The following is an 18,812-nucleotide window of genomic DNA, read 5'->3' as shown; positions in this document are numbered from 1 at the left end:
CATTATCTAAATCTTCATGATTTTCGTGTGCCAGTTGTCGGAATGTAGCATTGTCTATCATTTACCAATTGAAGTCCTAATTATCGGTTGTGATAAAACTGTTTTTGCTTTACTTGTTAAGTCTAGCCGGTTGAATTGTAAGACTTAGATGACTTAAAGAAACATAGTTTCCATCAATGACAACATACAAAATAGTCAACATACACAAATCTAATTTCTATGACAAACATATACCCATTGCATAAAGCAAACACACATTACCGGTATAATACAAATGATCAAATGCCAACATTGTTGTTGTTGTCCTGTCATTTCCTGTTCATGTTTCTTTTGTCCTTCCTCTTCTAGGTTGGTCTTTCGTTTCCTTGCCCTTCTTTTCTCATTTTTCGTATTTCCTGTTTTCGTAGTTTAGGGATTAGAGTTAGATTTCATGTTTTCCATAAAAAATTATTTGTATCAATCCGTAGGTTGTTGGCCTTGCATCTTGGACCCCAGGATCTCGGAAGCCTGAAATATCGAAATCCTCAATAATGAACCCCGAAACCTCGAAATCCTGAAATCGTCAATAATGGACCTTGGAACCCTAGAACCTCGGAACCCTGAAATCCTCAATAATGGACCCTAGAACCCCGAATTCTCAAAATCCTCAATAATGGACCCCAAAACCCCAGAATCATGAAATCATCAATAATTAGACCTCAAAATCCTAAAATTTCAGAGTCCCTTAGGATTTCGCTAATATGATGAAGCTGATTATGTATCTTGTGTTGCATGTTATGAAATACCTACTTCTAGAGCACCATTATGGAAGTGAACGAGGAGTGGTAATTTCGTAATAGTTGAATTAGACTTATGGAACCTTCCACCTCATCCCAAAAGAAGACTAGAGAGTACAAAGGAGCTTCTTGGAGTTTTAAAATTCCAGATGGAGTATATTACTGACCCACGAACCGCTTCCATAGAATGTTTCATCAGCAACTACTAAAACTACAAGAGGAATAAAGGACAAACATGCAGTTAGAAAAAGAAAAGTGCACTTTCAAGCAATGTCACTACCACAACCACTATAGCTTCAACTGATATTGCATGTCACACTTGCTTTTCGAGCATTTTTTTTGCTTGTTACAAAATAAATGCCTTTGGAGCACCGTTACAAAAGTGAATAGTGAGTGCTAGTTTTGTAATAGTTAAGTGGAGTCCACAGGCAACGACTTGCATGTCGACTGTGACTCCCATCATTTTGTAATCCTAGTTTGTAGACATGATCACTTTCTTTTATTTTGTATCATTTTTACATGTTATGAAATACCCGCCTATAAAGGACTATCATGGAAGTGAGTGGTGAGTGCTAGTTTCGTAACAGTTAAGTGGAGTTCACAGATAGCAAGTTGCATGTCAATTGCAGCTCCCATCATTTTGTAATGCTATTTTTGAATGCTCGATTACCATTACCACCACTACAACTAGGTCTTGAACTGACGCTGTAACTCACAGTTCCTTTTTGGGTGAGATTTATGCATGTTATGAAATACCTGCTTCCAGAGCACCATTTTGGAAGTGAACCTTGAGTACCAATTTAGTAGTACTAAGATGGAGTTCAAAGGAAGAGATGCAAATGTCAGCTACAACTCCTTGCTTTTTGTAATCCTTAATTTAGGTATGATACCTTCCTAAGGTGTAGGGGAAAATTCTATAAATTATAAAATTTGGGCCATTTAGAGGGTCCGCGAATTGATGATTTGAGGTCCATTTTAGAGATTCCATTAGAGATTTTTATGCAAATTATTATAAGTTTAGATGATTTTGTGATACTCTTTGAAGTTTAATACAAGACCAACTTGTGGATTGTTTGAGCTTCTTGTGTGTTCTATATGATTGTGTTCTTCGTCATCTAGTAACTTCTATCATTTTAATCAACAACTAGTTCTTTTGGATGCTTTATTATTTTGTGAATCATATTGCACATGTAAATGGTGTATGAAGATTAAATTTATAGGGCAATTATTGGCTAGGTGATATTCATTTTCATTTGTATGTAAAGTTGTCTGACTTTATATATTTCCTAGAGTTCGTCATTTCAATGTTGATTTAGTGGTATTAATAATATTTAGGTTACAAAATTCTAACTGTGTGGATCATTCAGTTGTTATTGTATCAATTTCTTTGTTATTTCTTGGTTCCCCTGATCTATCTTTCGCTATTTATTTTTTGAGAACGTGAAAATCAGAATATACAAAAAAGGATTTTGTTTGTTTTGTTTCAACCAGCAGGCCCCTTTTCAGGTACAAGCGCATCAACGACTGAACTTCCCATCATCACTGAGACCCGACTATAGAGACCTTGGAATGGTTGGTTTCCCAAAACTTACTTCTTTTTAGGAGATGTGGTGAGTGTTCACATAAACTACGCAACTGTTGGTGAGTGTATGAAAACATCCATCAATAGTACCTATGAAAAAAATGAATGTAGTTATAACAGGTTTTTATACCACTTAGCTATAGAAATCTGCTAAAAAAAAAAAGTAAAATAAAACTAATCATCAAGTTCGTAGCTTGACTAATCAAAAGATTAACCATCAAAAAGTGTAAAAAAAAATTTCCAAAACAAGTATTAAATAATACCAATATTCATGAGAACAACTAATTAGTTCTAACAATCTACACTTTATCATCAAAGTCTCTATCTGCAACTAGAATAAGGAATTAGCATCTAACAAATGGTCAGCCAAGCACCAATGCTGGATAAAACAAATCTTTGAGCTCTTGTCTTACTGGAATGAGTGAGTCGAGATAGTTGTAACCATTGAAAGGAGACATAAACCAATCAACAGTAAATCAAAGCTTAAACTAGGTATATAGAGCATAAATGGTGTCATTAAGAACTAGAAGGGGAAATCATGAGGGGGAAATCACGAGGAAAAAGGAGGTAGGAGGTAGGAGCTTATGTTTTGTGGAATGAATTTGCACCTTACACTTTCCAAATATCTATCACAGACAGAAGAAGCAAAGAGGTATCATAGCATGTTCACCTCCGGAACAATGTGATGGTAGAAACCTAAATGAGAAAGGAGAGATTTCTCAGAAATTACATGTTAAGTTGTGTTCCACGATTCCATTGAATAGAGACACAATCTTATTGAGATTTAATCTATTCATATTATAATGTTATGTTATAATGTTATGTTATGGAGATTTCAGATCTTAGTTCACATTGGTAGGTCTATGATGTTATTTATATATATATATATATATATATATATATATATATATATATATATATCACACATAGAGTTAATGGAGTTTAGAGTATAAATTAAGAAACACGATTAGAATGTTTTTGAAAAGATTAGAAATAAACCTTAAAAATTTCAAAGCGCTATCATCTCAATTAAATGTTCATCTCTTAGATTCTTTCAATCACTAGCTAATCATTATGAGGCATTTTTTCAAACAATAAAAATATTCTCTCCTCATCATTATGAAATGAAATATATTTTATAAGAATTTAAGAGTTCATTAGAATTTGAGTTAAAGAGTCTATATAAAAGGGTAAATTTAATATCTTAATTTTTCAAGCAAAGCTCTAAGTGATGTTCATTTTGGTGTGCCTCGACATAATATATTGAAAGATAATTTGTTCCTACATAATTCTCATAAGGATGGAAGTGGAGATTATAAAAGAATATCTTCATCGATTTCTAAATGTGTCATTATTAAAGTGAGGATCCCTTGTGTAATTACGTATGGGTTAGACTTATTTTCTTTAATGATTAAATTGTTGGGTTTTTTTTCTATGTATGATCTTAATGATACTATAAAATGGGCTGCGTTATAGAGAAAATTTCAATATGGTGAAACATGATTGAAATTGATATAAATCATTCCAAGCTCAACACTGATAAGTTTAAGAAAACTACATTCACCACAACTCTTTGGGTGCAATTTATTTTCTATATATGATAGAAATTTGAATCACATTGAAAATCAATTTACATAGTCTATTTGAAAAGTTGGAATGGATAAAAATCTCAACATCTGAGATAGATTTTATATCTCTCATAACATTCGTCTCATTCCTTCTCCTTTTACTGCTTATCTACATATTGATTATTCTATTACCCCCATCTAATTTCTTACCCATCTTTTTTCCCTTTTTGTTTTCATTCTTCCCCATATACCATCTTAGCTCCCATTCAAACTTAATATCTCATATAATTAAAAATTCCTAACTATTTTGTTACTCTTGCATACCTAGGCCATAAGGGGAAAATTTGAGTTAATAGTGATGTACCACTTTCTGTTAGTCCAATGAATTCCTTTCCGTTGGAAACAAAAATTTTCTACCAATGTAAATGGAGGGAGAAAAATATCAGGGGAACTTCAAATGTTAGGAAGAGACTTACTCTTGATGTTAGAAATATTGTGACCTAAGCCTCTATTGCTTGTTCTTGCTTGTATGAACATGTGACTATATTAAACTTGACACTTATAGTAGGAAAGTTGCTAGAATAAGTGCTGAAATTCACTAGAGGGAAGGTAAGGGATGCTCAAAAACAAATTAATTAATCAAACTGTAGACATAAGGAGACAAATTATTCATTCATTAATAATATAGTCATTTTGCACATAAATATTTTTGAGACAATATTATTATTCTAGGATTTGTATGGGAAAATATTCAAAGATTAAAATCAATGAGGGAATATGTAAGAACCCTTTGATGATTTAATCAAAACTTGTACCTGTGATACAATTATATTTACTTATAGCAAGTTTCTATATCAAATCAGCATTTTTTTTATTGAGGTAAGAATTCATGAAACAATATACATCTTATTTATAGAAGAAAACTACAACAAGCTAATCAATTAAAACTAAGAAAAAGAAACATCTAAACTAAACATAAAAGTGACAACTCAACTAGTCAAAAGATTTGCCATCAAAGGAAGTAGAAAAAATATTTAAAAACAAGTATTAAATATTAGTAGACAATTACAAAAAACCTGCACATGCTTAAAAAAAATTCTCAGAACAACTAATTAGATTTAATAATCTACACTTTAAGATCAAAGTCTTTATCCATAGCTAGAATAAGAAATCGGTAGTTAACAAATGATAAGCTAGGCACCAATGTTAGAAACTACAAATCTTTGAGTTCTTGTCTTCCTTGAATTAGTGAATTAAGATAGTTGCAACTAATGAAAGAATACATAAACCAATCAACAGTAAATCAAAGATTAAACCATGTATCTAGAGCATAAACAACGTCATAAAAAACTAAAGGGGTAATCATGACGAAAAACAAGGTAGAATGTCCTTCAAGGAAAGCTTAATCTTAGCCATAAGATCTTCAAAATTTTGAAATTGAGCACAAAGATTGCAAAGAGTAATGGATAGATATGTGAAGGACTAACAATAGAGATTGCGATTAAATAGTACTAGACAAGTACAAAAAACCTACACATGCTTAAAACAAAAATAATTCATGAGAACAACTAATTAGATCTAATAATCTATAGTTTAACATCAGAGTTTGTCGCTAGAATAAGAAATTGGGAGTTAACAAATGATAAGCCAGGCACCTATTTGCTAGAAACTACAAATCTTTGAGTTCTTGTCTTCCTTGAATTAGTGAATCAAGATAGTTGTAACGGATGAAAGAAGACATAAACCAATCACTAGTAAATCAAAGATTAAACCATGTATCTAGATCATAAATAGTGTCATTAAAAACCAAGAGTGTAATCATGAGGAAAAAAAAGGTAGAAGGTCCTTCAAAGAAAGCTTAATCTTAGTCGTAAGATCTTTAAAGTTTTGAATTGAGCACAAAGATTGCGAAGAGTAATAAATAGATATGTGAAGGAGTAACAATGGAGATGGTAACTAAACAAATAGATATTCAAATTGGAACAAACCACTCTAATGATAGATCATGGAGTGTGATGGGAAACATTGATAGAAAAAAACAACAATACAATAGAATCCAAAAACAAGAAAGAACAACATTAATATATTTTCAAAACTTGATGTCATTGGTCCAAATCAGCTCTAGCTCAATAAACATAGGGGAATAGATGTTGGAGGACACAGATAAACATATGAACTCCGAAATGCATCTCATGTCTGTAGAAGAGAATGAATGTGCCCTCTTTTCCATGCTTTGATAGGTTTGAATTTTATGAAACCATGTGTCCATACATTAAACTGGGTGTGGTTACGTTACTTAACAAGGCAATTGATTTGACAATTGCAAGCAATCAGCCACACATGTTTTGCATTGTTTCATGTTCGCCTCCAAGACGATGTGATGGCAGAAAGCAAATTCAGAGAGGAGAGATTTCTGAAAAATATCCACAGCGCCATCAAAATTCTTAATGACGTAGGGCGGCTATATAAAAGTTATATCACTCATTCTTTCTTAATAGTTAGCAGATTTTGACAATTCTCAGTTTGTTAATAATTTTGATATCGACTTTTATCTATTTAGGGGAGAGGGATCGGTAGTTGTACGGAGTTCAATAATCGTTATAGCAAGTGTGCATATAATATCCAGTCTTGCCACATATTTATACTATATAATGTAAATAAATAATTCACATGTAAATAAAAAAAATGCCAAATGTTGATCAAAATGGACCAATAGTTGAACATAAAAGAACATATAAATGTTATATAAAAAAAACATAAATACATTAATTAACAAGTGAAATAGATCATTTTTTGTTTCAAATAAAATATCATAGCTATCCATTATAAGCATGCCATTTATAAAATAAGATACTCACTTAAACAAATACTGTTATCATAGTGTAAAAATATTATTCTTATGTGTACAACTATTGGGGTAGCAATGTATATGCATTGGAGTATTTCATATTAGTAATTTGTTTTATCACAAATATAAAAGGTGAACACAATAAATACCTTGTTTTTCTCCATTAAAAGCAAGGGATTTTCCAAAGATTTAAGTGTTGTCCAAGGGGTTTAGCTTAGTTGGTTAAAGCATTGAGTTCTCAATGTGGGGACCCAAGTTCAATTCCCATGAGGGAACTTAGAATTCTAAGTTGTGACTCTTGGTCTTCCTTTCAAATCTTAGTTGTAGATAGTTAAGTGTCCATATTACACTTCTAAAAAAACGGAGGTCTTACGATATTCCATGTGAAGGCCCTCCCCCCTAGAAGGCTACGTGTAAAGAATGTACACTTCACCTTAGTGATATATTGTGTGTACAGTTTTAGCAATACTTTTTACTAATATATTGTGTGTATATTTTTAGCAAAATTTATTATAATATATTGCCTTAAACTTTTAGCAATATGTTTGTATGGTCTATTCATATTGATTATATTGTATTTTAATAATAGTGAAATAAAATTATAGAATTCAAGAAAAGTCAAATACAATAGAAAAACAAATCTGATGAAATGGTAATAACAGTAGCCTTTAATGTATTTTTATAATAGTGAAATATAAAACTATAGAATTCAAGAAAAGTCAAATATAATAGAAAAACAAACCTGATGAAATGGTATTAATAATAGTATACTACCATAAAATATTCTAGAATATTCTTTTTTTAGAATGACATACTATTACTCTAAACTAATTTTAAAAATAAAAAATTAAGACTTTCAACTCCAACATACTATTATTCTGAAATGAATTGAAAACCAATTTTAATCAAAACAAGAGACTAGAATTCATACTTACAATGTGAAATGGTAAATTGCTTTTTTCACAACTCCTTTCAACTTATTAACGAGGTTGAAGATTTAAAGAAGAAAAGCCTTAGTAAAAAAATTAATGTTGTATTTTAAAATACTTTTATTTTTATGAGTTTGCACATATACAACTTGGTACAATTTTCTTATATGATAATTAGGGAAAAAAAATTTAATATTGATAAAAAGAAAAACAATAAGAACCCATCATATTAGCCATAATATTTGTGTTGAATGGATTTTTTAGAACAATAAAAGCTCCCTCTAGAATGAACATTATGGTTATGACCATATCAACATTCACATGGAGATAAGACAGCCCTACTAACAAGAGATGGCACATTAGGAATAGTACATGTAGCTTTAGTCAATTATACATTATGAATCTACAAATGAAAAACTCTAAAGCCAATTTATCCACCTAAACTTGAATTTGTAACATAATATTAGCATTGAGACAATTGGTAAACTATACTTTCATAATATAAATATGAAGTGGACAATTCTCATTAGCTCAATTACTTCATGTAATTAGTCATTATATTTAAAATTAAATATTAAAAATTAAACATATAAATAAATTTACAATATAATTGAACTAATATCAACCATATAAACATAGACAATAAGATTAGACATAGATTAATTATAATTATAAAAGTAATTCATTATATTGAAAAAAACTTCTTCCCAATATGTCTTTTTACCATTATAAGATATATTTAAAAGAAAAACTGCAAATTTATCATTGGTGTTTCCCCTGTTTTGTTCCACAAATATTAACTTCCGATTCCTTTTTCAGGATTGTGTTTATCGATGTTTGGAATGTGTTGGTTGTAGGTTTTCTGCCCCTTTTGTTAGGGTTTCTGATGCCTCTTCTGTCAGGTTTGCCCAGTTGTTTGTATTGTATTAGGGGTAGGCTGCCAACTTGGACTCCTGCTCAGCAATCCGCTTCTGCAGTTGATGGATCTCTCTAGTACACCCATAAACAGGGTCCTCCATTCTGGCAGTCGCTTCATACACCAAACTCTTCACTACATCTGCTCTTTGCTCAGCTTTAACATCCTATTACAATACCACATCAAAACCATGAATTTCATTTAACACTGTTTTCCCACTAGTAAGTAAAGCATTTTCCCACTAGTAAGTAAAGCATCTGACCAAACACAGATCAATGAGAAGGAAATTTCTGTCTAGCTGACTCAAACAAAACCAGCATATACTTAAAGAAACAGAGACCACAATTTTCTGTTCATTTATTTAGCCTACATAGAAAGAATTTGACTCAAACAACTGCAAGTACTGATTGAAGTATGTCCAGTAAATTTCTTAATAGGATCTGGGTGAGAACTTTAACATAAGAAACTCTAGCCAACAAAACCAGCCCCCCCACCTAACATAACAAAACAAAACTCTTGCCAACAGAATTACACCCCAGTTCAGTATGAGAAAACATTAAATACACCCAGAGACATTAAACTTCCACAGTTTATATTTCACAGTTCATAATGAATATTATGCTAAGCTTCTAGATTCAACTGTGTATATTTTGTTTGCATCAACATTTCAGATCATATTTCATAATTTATGACTTGTGATCCGAAACATTGATGCAAACAAAACACAATTGAATCCAGAAACCTAGCCTAATATTTAATACATTCTTAAAAACAATTTAAAATCTCTACTATTTCTGGTATTAGAGAGTCAGACTTAAGGCCGAAGAACGCAAATTTAGAAATTGGGTACAGTTACGTTACTTTAAGCATTTTCAGGACATTGTTGAATCCGTACACTTTCTGTACGAGAGCAAACTTTTGAAGGTCATCGGAAGGAAAATGAGGAGCCAGCAAACATTCATCCGAACATTTTTTGCGCTGTGATCGACAAGCTGCACACGCTGAAGGTGCCATCTTCCCCTTTGCAATGCCCTGCACTTTGTTGCTAATATTTATAGAAAATGTCTTGGATTTTCAAGGATGAGTGTGGATAAATTTGAAAGAGATATATTGACATTATTTGGGACAGTGGTGGCTGCTTCCAACAGTAAACGACAAAACATGTACATCAGATTTCAGAGTTTAAGGTCCTACCAATGGCGTACAGTATTTTCTTTAGATGGAAATGAGTAAATTTCTCCATCACCAATCTAATTTTAATGTTAGATGTGGTAGTGACTTTACCATTCAAAATATCTTGGATTTTCAAGGATGAGTTGTGGAAAAATTTGAAAGAGATATATTGACATTACTTAGGACAGTGGTGGCTGCTTCCAACAGTAAACGACAAAACATGTACATCAGATTTCAGAGTTTAAGGTCCTACCAATGGCATACAGTATTTTCTTTAGATGGAAATGAGTAAACTTCTCCATCACCAATCTAATTTTAAAGAGATATATTGACATTACTTGAGACAGTGGTGGCTGCTTCCAACAGTAAACGACAAAACATGTACATCAGATTTCAGAGTTTAAGGTCTTACCAATGGCGTACAGTATTTTCTTTAGATGGAAATGAGTAAATTTCTCCACCACCAATCTAATTTTAATGTTAGATGTGGTAGTGACTTTACCGTTCAAAATGTCTTGGATTTTCAAGGATGAGTTGTGGATAAATTTGAAAGAGATATATTGACATTACTTGGGACAGTGGTGGCTGCTTCCAACAGTAAACGACAAAACATGTACATCAGATTTTAGAGTTTAAGGTCCTACCAATGGCGTACAGTATTTTCTTTAGATGGAAATGAGTAAATTTCTCCATCACCAATCTAATTTTAATGTTAGATGTGGTAGTGACTTTACCATTCAAAATGTCTTGGATTTTCAAGGATGAGTTGTGGATAAATGTATTCTAAAGGTAATCTTTAGTTTCATATATTGTTTTATTAATTTGTTTAGAATACTGATTTTTTAAATAGAAAAGTTAAATAATTTTTCTAAAATTGACATAAAGAATGATCATTTATTTGAGATTTATTTGAGATATGTTGATTGGTTTGTATTAATTTTGTTTTTCATAATTCTATGTCTCTTAGCTTTCTAGTATTTTGATGATAGATCAGAAAGTGTAATCCTAAAAGTTGATGCAAAAAAACTAATACACAGTCTAATCCAAAAATCTTGAAACACATTACCGATGGATTGTAAAAATCTGATATTATTATATGTTTTAAAATTTTCGTTAAGTAAAAAAAAGTAAAAAGATAAATCAAATGTTATATAATAAAAATAAATCAGATTTAATGTGTGCATAAGAGCTCAAAAAGGAACAGATTTCAAGAGTGTCATAGAAATGGAGGGATAGGATTAAGAAGTCAAAGGATAACTGGTCGGCTAGGATTAGTAGGTAGGTATAAAACATAGGAAAATATTAGAGAGGTTGTTAGAGGTAAATTAAGAGATGAATGAAAAGTGTCATGGAGATAAAAAACCAATGAATTAATTAAATAAATAAATATTCATTTAATCAATAGAAGAGGTGGTGCCAATTAAATAAATAAAAAATTATTTAATTTAGGGAAAGGATAATTTAAATAAATGAAAAAATATATTTAATTAAGCTAGGACAATTTTAGGTGTCTACAATATGTATTTACGTGTATATAAATATAAATGTGTGTGTGTGTGTGTGATACACACACGCATGCACACACACACACATACATATACATAATATACATAGACATATATATGTATGTGTGTGTGTGGGTGGGTGTGATACACACACATAGTCAATACACCATATTTTACTAGGCCTTTAAGAGTTCTTGCTATCACTATACTTGTCCATGATATCATTCCAAATAATTAGTGGAATGATATCAAAGGCCTCATCACTTGACTTCACTACCTCGACTATGGACTCATCTCCTCGATTGATATAAAAATTTTCTCCTATATACACTATTAGGTCTTTTCTCAGTGTCTCAATTAGGTATTTGTCATTATAGTTCAATAGAAAGTTTTGAAATCTTGACGAGAAAGGGATATTCTCTACTTTGTTGAATGGCCACATTTATCCATATTTAATCTTAGATTTTTTTTGCCTCCATTGTGCCTTCCCTTAGAAACTTAAAAAAAATCTTTTAGACACCTCCATTGCTAGTGTAACCTACATAGGTGCATTGAAAAAAATGAGTCTTTTTATAGACTTACTAACTATCCTCTTTGAACCTTTGAACTTTTCCTCATTGATTGCTTTCCAGATAATCCATAAAACTTTAATAAAAAATTAAATCTAAAATAAATTATATTCCTTGACAAATTTATTCATAGTTCTAGTGAGAATATTTTTTCTAATGAATTATTTTATTATTCCCCCAATTATTCCAACCAACAGAAAACATTTTCTTGATTTCATTAGAAAAAAATGGTCAAAAATATATGTCGTGGTGATTCAGGCTTCTTGTGTATGTTACAAATCACAATATTGGAGGAGTTAATCTTATATGACCCAATCTCTACAAAATGAATAACTAGCTAAAGAAGGCCCGTTTAGGCTCAAGAGTGTTAGACCATAAAATTTTGAAAATATTTTGCCATTGTATAGAGTCAAAATATAATTTCCAAAAATTATTAATAAAACCAGTAATGGATTATGTAGTAGAAAGTCTTTTATAAATAACTATAGTTTTATTATTTTTGAATATATTGACATCGGTAAATCTAATTTTTTCTAATTATCCACATCGTACATGGAATAGGCCTGTCTTAGGATTGAATAAGTCCTTGAGTTTGATGGGGGGAAATCATATTGATAGCTCAAAAAGGGCCATGTTTTTAGATGCCCATTGTAAATGATATCACTAAAAAAAAATTATTTATTTTAGGGACTATCTCTTAGACGAGTACCCTTGCAATAATGCAAGGGGTTTACGCTTGTGCTCCAAGTTCCAATAAATGGACATGTAAGAGTGAACCTACCTATTGGTGTTGTTAATAATGTGATAATTAATAAAATTATTTTTAACTAATTCCCATGATTTCCATACACTTTTATACACAAAGCATCCTCTAAGAGCTATTGAGTATTTTCTTATAAAAAATCATAGAAGGGGATAATTTTTTAGTTATTATCTTGTTTAGGGACAATGAGCTAAATTTTATTTCTGACAAGAATCTTTCGTGGTTCATCACCTTCTAATTCCTTAAGGATCCATTTAACAACATGAGTTAAATTCCATGTTTGCTTAGATCGTTTACGCCTAAGCCACCTTGGGATTTATTAAGATAACACCAATCCCAATTGATAGAGTTTTTTTCCTCTTCCCTTTCCCATCAAATATAATAAAAATTTCTTGTTTTTATTTGAATTTCATTTACCTAACAACTATTACATAGCCAAATTAAAGAGTAATATAAACTATAGGAAGAAAAATCTTTTAGCATATCTAAATCATGCTTTCCAAGGAGATGAAATATCACTTCCAACCATCAAGATTTTTATCAATCTTACCCTTGGTCTACAACCACATATATTTTAAACAAGGATTTATTTTTATATTAAAATAGTTCAAAAATATACAATATAATATCAGATGTCTTATTTACATGTGTTTTGCATTGTTTACTTCTATGTCCTGTATAAAATATCCTTTTTACATGTATAACAAAATAGGTCATAGGCTCGAGTCAACTGAGTGAGTATTACAATAAAACATCATATAAGAGGGATTGATACAAAATGCCTCATTGGCCATATAACAAGTAACAAAATGAGCCACCCTGTTCACTGCTATCCTATGTCTTGCTCCTCATATCTAGGAGGAAGCACATCTGAATCTTCAAGATTCAACTTTTTCATGTACTGAGTCAAGGCCTCAATCTCCTTAGGCTGCAACATATCCATAAGCTTTTTGAAGTAGTGAACAGACTGGATATCTTCCTTAGAAATCTGTAAGGCACCCTCATGAATCAATGTCATAAATCTATCTTTAGATATCTCCATGACAACAGAAACATGTGACATGATAAAGAAATGTGTGAGTTTATTATTAAATTTAGTAAGCCTCCTCTTCTTGTTCTAAAAAACCTCTCCATTTCTTTCCTTCCACAAAAACCATAACACCTCACAAGACAGGATAGACCAGAACTGGTTCATCTTAAAATCAAAAGACTCTACAAAGATAGCAAGGACCTCACTCCAAGAAAGACCAGGCCTCTGATTCTAAGAAAAATGGACCACACACCCCGAGCATATTCACATTCAAAAAAAAAAATTCTCAAAGGACTCCTGCATATCACACACAACACACTTAATAGACATGAGACCCTCAACAAATAAAAAGGAGCCAACAACAAGTTTTCTTAATAAAAGGAGCCATCTAAAACAAGACTTTTTTAGGTTCAATGAGAGAGTGCCAAAAGAAGTCAAAAACAAATTGCCATCTGGACTTAGGCCATTCACAACCCCAACCTTGATTAACTCTAGAGAAGATTGAGTAGTCCTCTTTAGCATAGATAAATCTTCTTAGTAGAGATTTCCAAGAACGGAGAGCCATCCAACCACTTAAGCTATTTCAAAAAAGAATCAGTATCGGCCAGGATGTTACCAGGAAAAAAGCACCCTGTAGCCTTACCAATGAGAGAGTTTGTTTTCTTTTGAGAGGCCGGCATCTCATATTTAGATTTCATTTCTATCCAAGAGCCAAATCGGTTGTCAATCAATACATTACTAATCAGGGATATACCTTTCTCATTCTAGATCTTAGCAGAGCAACTTTGGGTCGAAGCAAGGGGTTTGTTATTCAGGTTCATCCCCCACCAGATAGATCTATCCACAATAGCATAAGCCAGAAAAATCCTATTGCATCCTTAGAGGCTAGCAACCTCCTTACCTATGACCATGCCTTCCACAAATATATGACTTGATTATGAGGTCCACCCCACTAGAAACCATACTTGGCAAACCAATCACGAGGGGTACATCCTTCCATCCAAGCATGAAAAATTTAGCACTGGATATTTTTTTACCTTTCCCAATATAAAGTAAATTTATCTTTCGAATGATATTATCCAAGTTGTTTTCTTCAAGTTCCACAAATAGGGTAGTGTTGTCAAAAAAATGAATGTTTAAGGAACCTTTATTGTCAAGGAAGGAAAGACCCTTTATCCTAGGGGTCAAGTAGGATTCCCTCATGAGCTAGTGGATGGCTTCAGAGGAAATTACACAAATGGTAGGGTGAGGGGAAAAATATACCTAATTGATCTCTCCAAAGTTAAGACATATCAAAGGAAACCATCATCCTGAATTCGTGTAACTGTATCCTTTAACAAAGTGTTAACCATATTAAAAAATTAGATAGGGAGTCCAAATGCCTCAAGGGTAATCTTTGAAAGATATCATTCCATTTTATCATAGGCCTTCTCACATTCTATGAAAAATATAGTAGACTTTTGTTTAGAGTACCTTTTCGACTCCATAGCCTGTCAAGTGGTTTGGAGGTTTGCCAAAGCGTATTTGCCACTAGTATTATTTTAGTGCCTTATCTTCATCCTAGGAAGTAACTTAATGATCCACCTATTACTTTTACTACGCAAGGATCCTTTATTAAGGGCATCCTTATGCACTTTAAATACACCTTCACTTACCCAGTTGATGTGTTTCTTGTCAAACTCTATAGGTATTCCATATACTTGTGGAGATTTATCACTGTTTAGGACATTGAAAACTTTTGTAATATCCCCTTGGGATATATCTCTAATTAAGTTAACACAATCCTCCTTAGAGATCCTTTTTGGAATGATTTTCTTGAGGTATGTCTACTATTCTGGCTTAAACTATTCTCCCCCTTAGAGGTAAAAAGTTTTTATAATTAACAAAGAATACTAATTTGATATCCTTCATATTATTAACAAGTTTATAACAATACGAAATTTTATCTATTTTCTCTTTGATATCTTTGTCTTTAATGCACCTAAATAAAAAAATGGAATCTTTGTCACCATCACTTAACCAATTCAGGTTAGGCCTAACTTTAAGACCCTAAATCCTATTGGCCCGTGAATTCCTTGGTGAGCCTTTAGAAATGCCAAGCTCCTCACACAAGCTCTCTATCACAATTATTTTTTTCTTAGCATATTTGACCTCTTACATTTAGTTATATTAATAATTATAAATTAAATTGGACGTGAATATTAAAGTGGTCCCTAAATAAAAATTAAAAATCCTTTCTATATCACAAATGGATTCAACTTTTGTCCTAGTCCCTAAATAAAAATTAAATATCCTTCCTATATCACAAATAGGCTTTTTTAGTATGGTATTTGATAATAAGAAATATGGAAATACAATCCTAACATATATGTGACCATGGGGTGAAAGTATGTTGATTTTAAAATCTTGGCATCCAAATCTATCTACTAAAACATTTATAGTAACACCTATCTATGTTCACCTTCCAAAGCTTCATCTTCATTATTGGTTCGAAACATTATTTTCAACTATTGGAAATACAATTGGAAGCTTTGTATCTATAGATGATAATTCTAGATATTTCATCCATACTACTTTTGAAAGGATTTTGGTAGAATTGGAAATCTCTAAATATCTTCTAGTAGAAATGTAAATGGCCCATGATAGACACAACTTTTGAACCTTGAAGGTTTATCTTTCAGGTGCAGAAGATGCTTTAGGATTGGGCATAGTGCAACATATTGTTCCTGTAGTTCCCCTCCACGATTCATACTCTATAATGGTTATGATAGATACTGGTAGACTCTTTTCATGCTTTTCTCTTTCACATTTTGAGATACTTCTTCATATCAGTAGATACATTATATTATTTATTATGATTATTCTATATTTAGGGCTAATTGATGATGTTAGGGTTTAATAATTGATGGACCTTGTGATTATACATTTCTTAGGTGATATGGTTTATGTTTATTACTTATGGTATTATATCTAGTCTCATTGGATATGAATGATGGTTGTATCATTTGATTATGTTATCTATGTTTATGATGTTTTACTATCTTGAAGTGTGTAAGGGATGATATCACATCAGTTATCATGAGAAGGATGTGAAGTTCAAATTCCCCTTCATCTGACTGTGATGACACACACACACATACTGTTTGTGTGTGTGTGTGACATCACTCATCATAGGAAGGATAAGATGTTATAATTCCCCTTCACCTGACTACATGATGATGATTATGTATATATATGCACATGTTTTGTCTAATGTTGATGTTGTGCAAGAGTGCAGGTACTAGACACTGACTCAACTTGTCTCCACAGGTTTGATCATCCTCCTTTCCTAATGGTAGTTGATCAAAGGTGACACTAAGGCCTACCACATCTAACCCTAGTCTGTGTTTTTAGTTTTGTTCTATTTATCTTGATTTCATTATCTCTGACCTAATCCTTTCTTAGGATGTGTGGTCTTGTGGATGGTTATGTGAGTAGTTGTGCTTTATCCTTTTTTATTTTATTTTATTTATTTAAGCTTTATTATGGGATAAGGTTAAATATTATTAATATTCATTTATCATATAAAATAAATGTTTATTATATAAGACAAGGTGTAATTATAATAATATCCTTTGTATTATATATGTGTTTGGTTAAGTGGTATGGAATAATCTATATATATTTTTATTTCCTATTTTCCATCCTATTTTATAGGAGGAAGTTATATGGTGAATTATTATATTTGTTGCTGGCATTAAATATTTATAAGCATAAATAAACCTAAATGAGATATTATGTTTATTGTAATGTAAGCTTGGATGATGTAATTTAATTTTTGGTTTGATTGGTTGAGAGAAATTGATTGTTTCTCGTACAAATGCCAACTCGCATTTTGGGAATGGTATTTTTCCAATAAATGAAAGGGTTTTGGTATGGATTGTTTCTAGAAAAATTCTTGATTTTGCCATAAGATTGTGAGATGCATTGGGAGTTCTTTTGGGTTGGGTTTGAAGGAAATTTGGAGAGGGATTTTGTGAGGATTTTGAAGATTTTTTGACTTTCTTTTGTTGGAGATTGGTTACTATTGATTTTGTGTTGGAAATATTGCTTGATTGGTTGGAGTTGTTGCTCTTGTGGAGTCTGTATGTGTAGAGATTGTTCTTCATTCTTTCTCTATCCATTCACTTTAATTTCCAGGTTGGATTCTTATGCCATTTGATTTTATGAATTGAAACAAGTATTGGATTTGAAAAGATTATTTTCTCTATGTATTTTATGTCATCATTGCATTCAAGAAAGATATTGCATTTGTTGTTATTTGTTTAATTGGCTATTGAAGTAGGTGATCTATATACTATATTATTCTGGACAATTTTTAGATTTTTACTTCTTGGAATTTTGTTTTTCATCTTGAGGTTGATCAGTAATTATTTATGAGAAGGGGACTCACCCTTGTCAAATGGTTCTAAGTCAAAATTTGAATTTTTGATTGTCTAGATGTTAGTATTTGGGCCCAAAGTCAACCTAGGGTCCCAATCCCAATTTATGTTGTAAAAGCGCTAGAACAAAGTGGAAATGTGCTAAAATATTTTTCAAAAGTGCTAAAAGATGTTGCAAAAGTGCAGTTTTAGCTTTGAATGCACAGAAACCTTGATTTGACCCTTGGACCAGTTTTTAGGGACTCGTGTTAGTCTGGGTTAGTCCAGAGGCTAGTTCTTGGGTTTTTGAATTTCCATAGGCTATATGATTTCTTTGAGATAGATTCATGTATCTCCTTTTAGTTTCATGTGTTCATTCATTATGGTTCATGGATTTTGCATTTGTGATGATGCCTCGAGAGAGATTAGATAAAGAAATGATATGTTGATCAGAAAGTAAATTATGGTTTAGATTTTGATATAAAACCAATTTGATTTGGAGTAGGTCTCCATTTATGTTAATTATGTAATAAGAACACTCTCTTGAGAGGAAGATGTATTATAAATATAATATAATATAATAATGTTAACTATGTGATTGTTTTTATGAGTTCAAATAATATGGTGTTCGTATTGTCTATTCTCTATGTATGATAATATTATTAGTGAGTAAATAGTTAGTTGTAATGCATTAAATGATATTCCATGACTGTTTCATTTATTTAAGTGTAGTTGTTATGGTTATATGGTAAT

General features: G+C 31.6%; 1 protein-coding gene across 1 annotated transcript; it reads right to left on the bottom strand.

Moving 5' to 3' along the window:
* Positions 1–8,629: 8,629 nt before the first annotated feature.
* Positions 8,630–9,646, bottom strand: LOC131043920 (LOB domain-containing protein 12-like). The gene is made up of 2 exons (XM_057977154.2): positions 9,481–9,646; positions 8,630–8,785 (listed from the first exon to the last, which is right to left on the bottom strand). The coding sequence occupies exons 1-2, from the start codon at positions 9,631–9,633 to the stop codon at positions 8,630–8,632; spliced, it is 309 nt and encodes a 102-aa protein (XP_057833137.1). The 5' UTR covers positions 9,634–9,646.
* Between the last annotated feature and the right edge of the window lie 9,166 nt (positions 9,647–18,812).

The sequence above is a fragment of the Cryptomeria japonica genome, unplaced genomic scaffold (genome assembly GCF_030272615.1).
Source record: "Cryptomeria japonica unplaced genomic scaffold, Sugi_1.0 HiC_scaffold_1031, whole genome shotgun sequence".
Classification (NCBI taxonomy): domain Eukaryota; kingdom Viridiplantae; phylum Streptophyta; class Pinopsida; order Cupressales; family Cupressaceae; genus Cryptomeria; species Cryptomeria japonica.
Note: the sequence above shows the minus strand (reverse complement) of the source record. Positions and strands in the feature narration are given on the sequence as shown.

Bases quoted from the DNA above. Each gene is read 5' to 3' on its own strand.
- LOC131043920 (XM_057977154.2), bottom strand. From the start codon at position 9,633: ATGGCACCTTCAGCGTGTGCAGCTTGTCGATCACAGCGCAAAAAATGT. The intron at 8,786-9,480 runs GTAACGTAACTG...GTATTGTAATAG, and splicing joins ATGTCCTGAAAATGCTTAAA to GATGTTAAAGCTGAGCAAAG.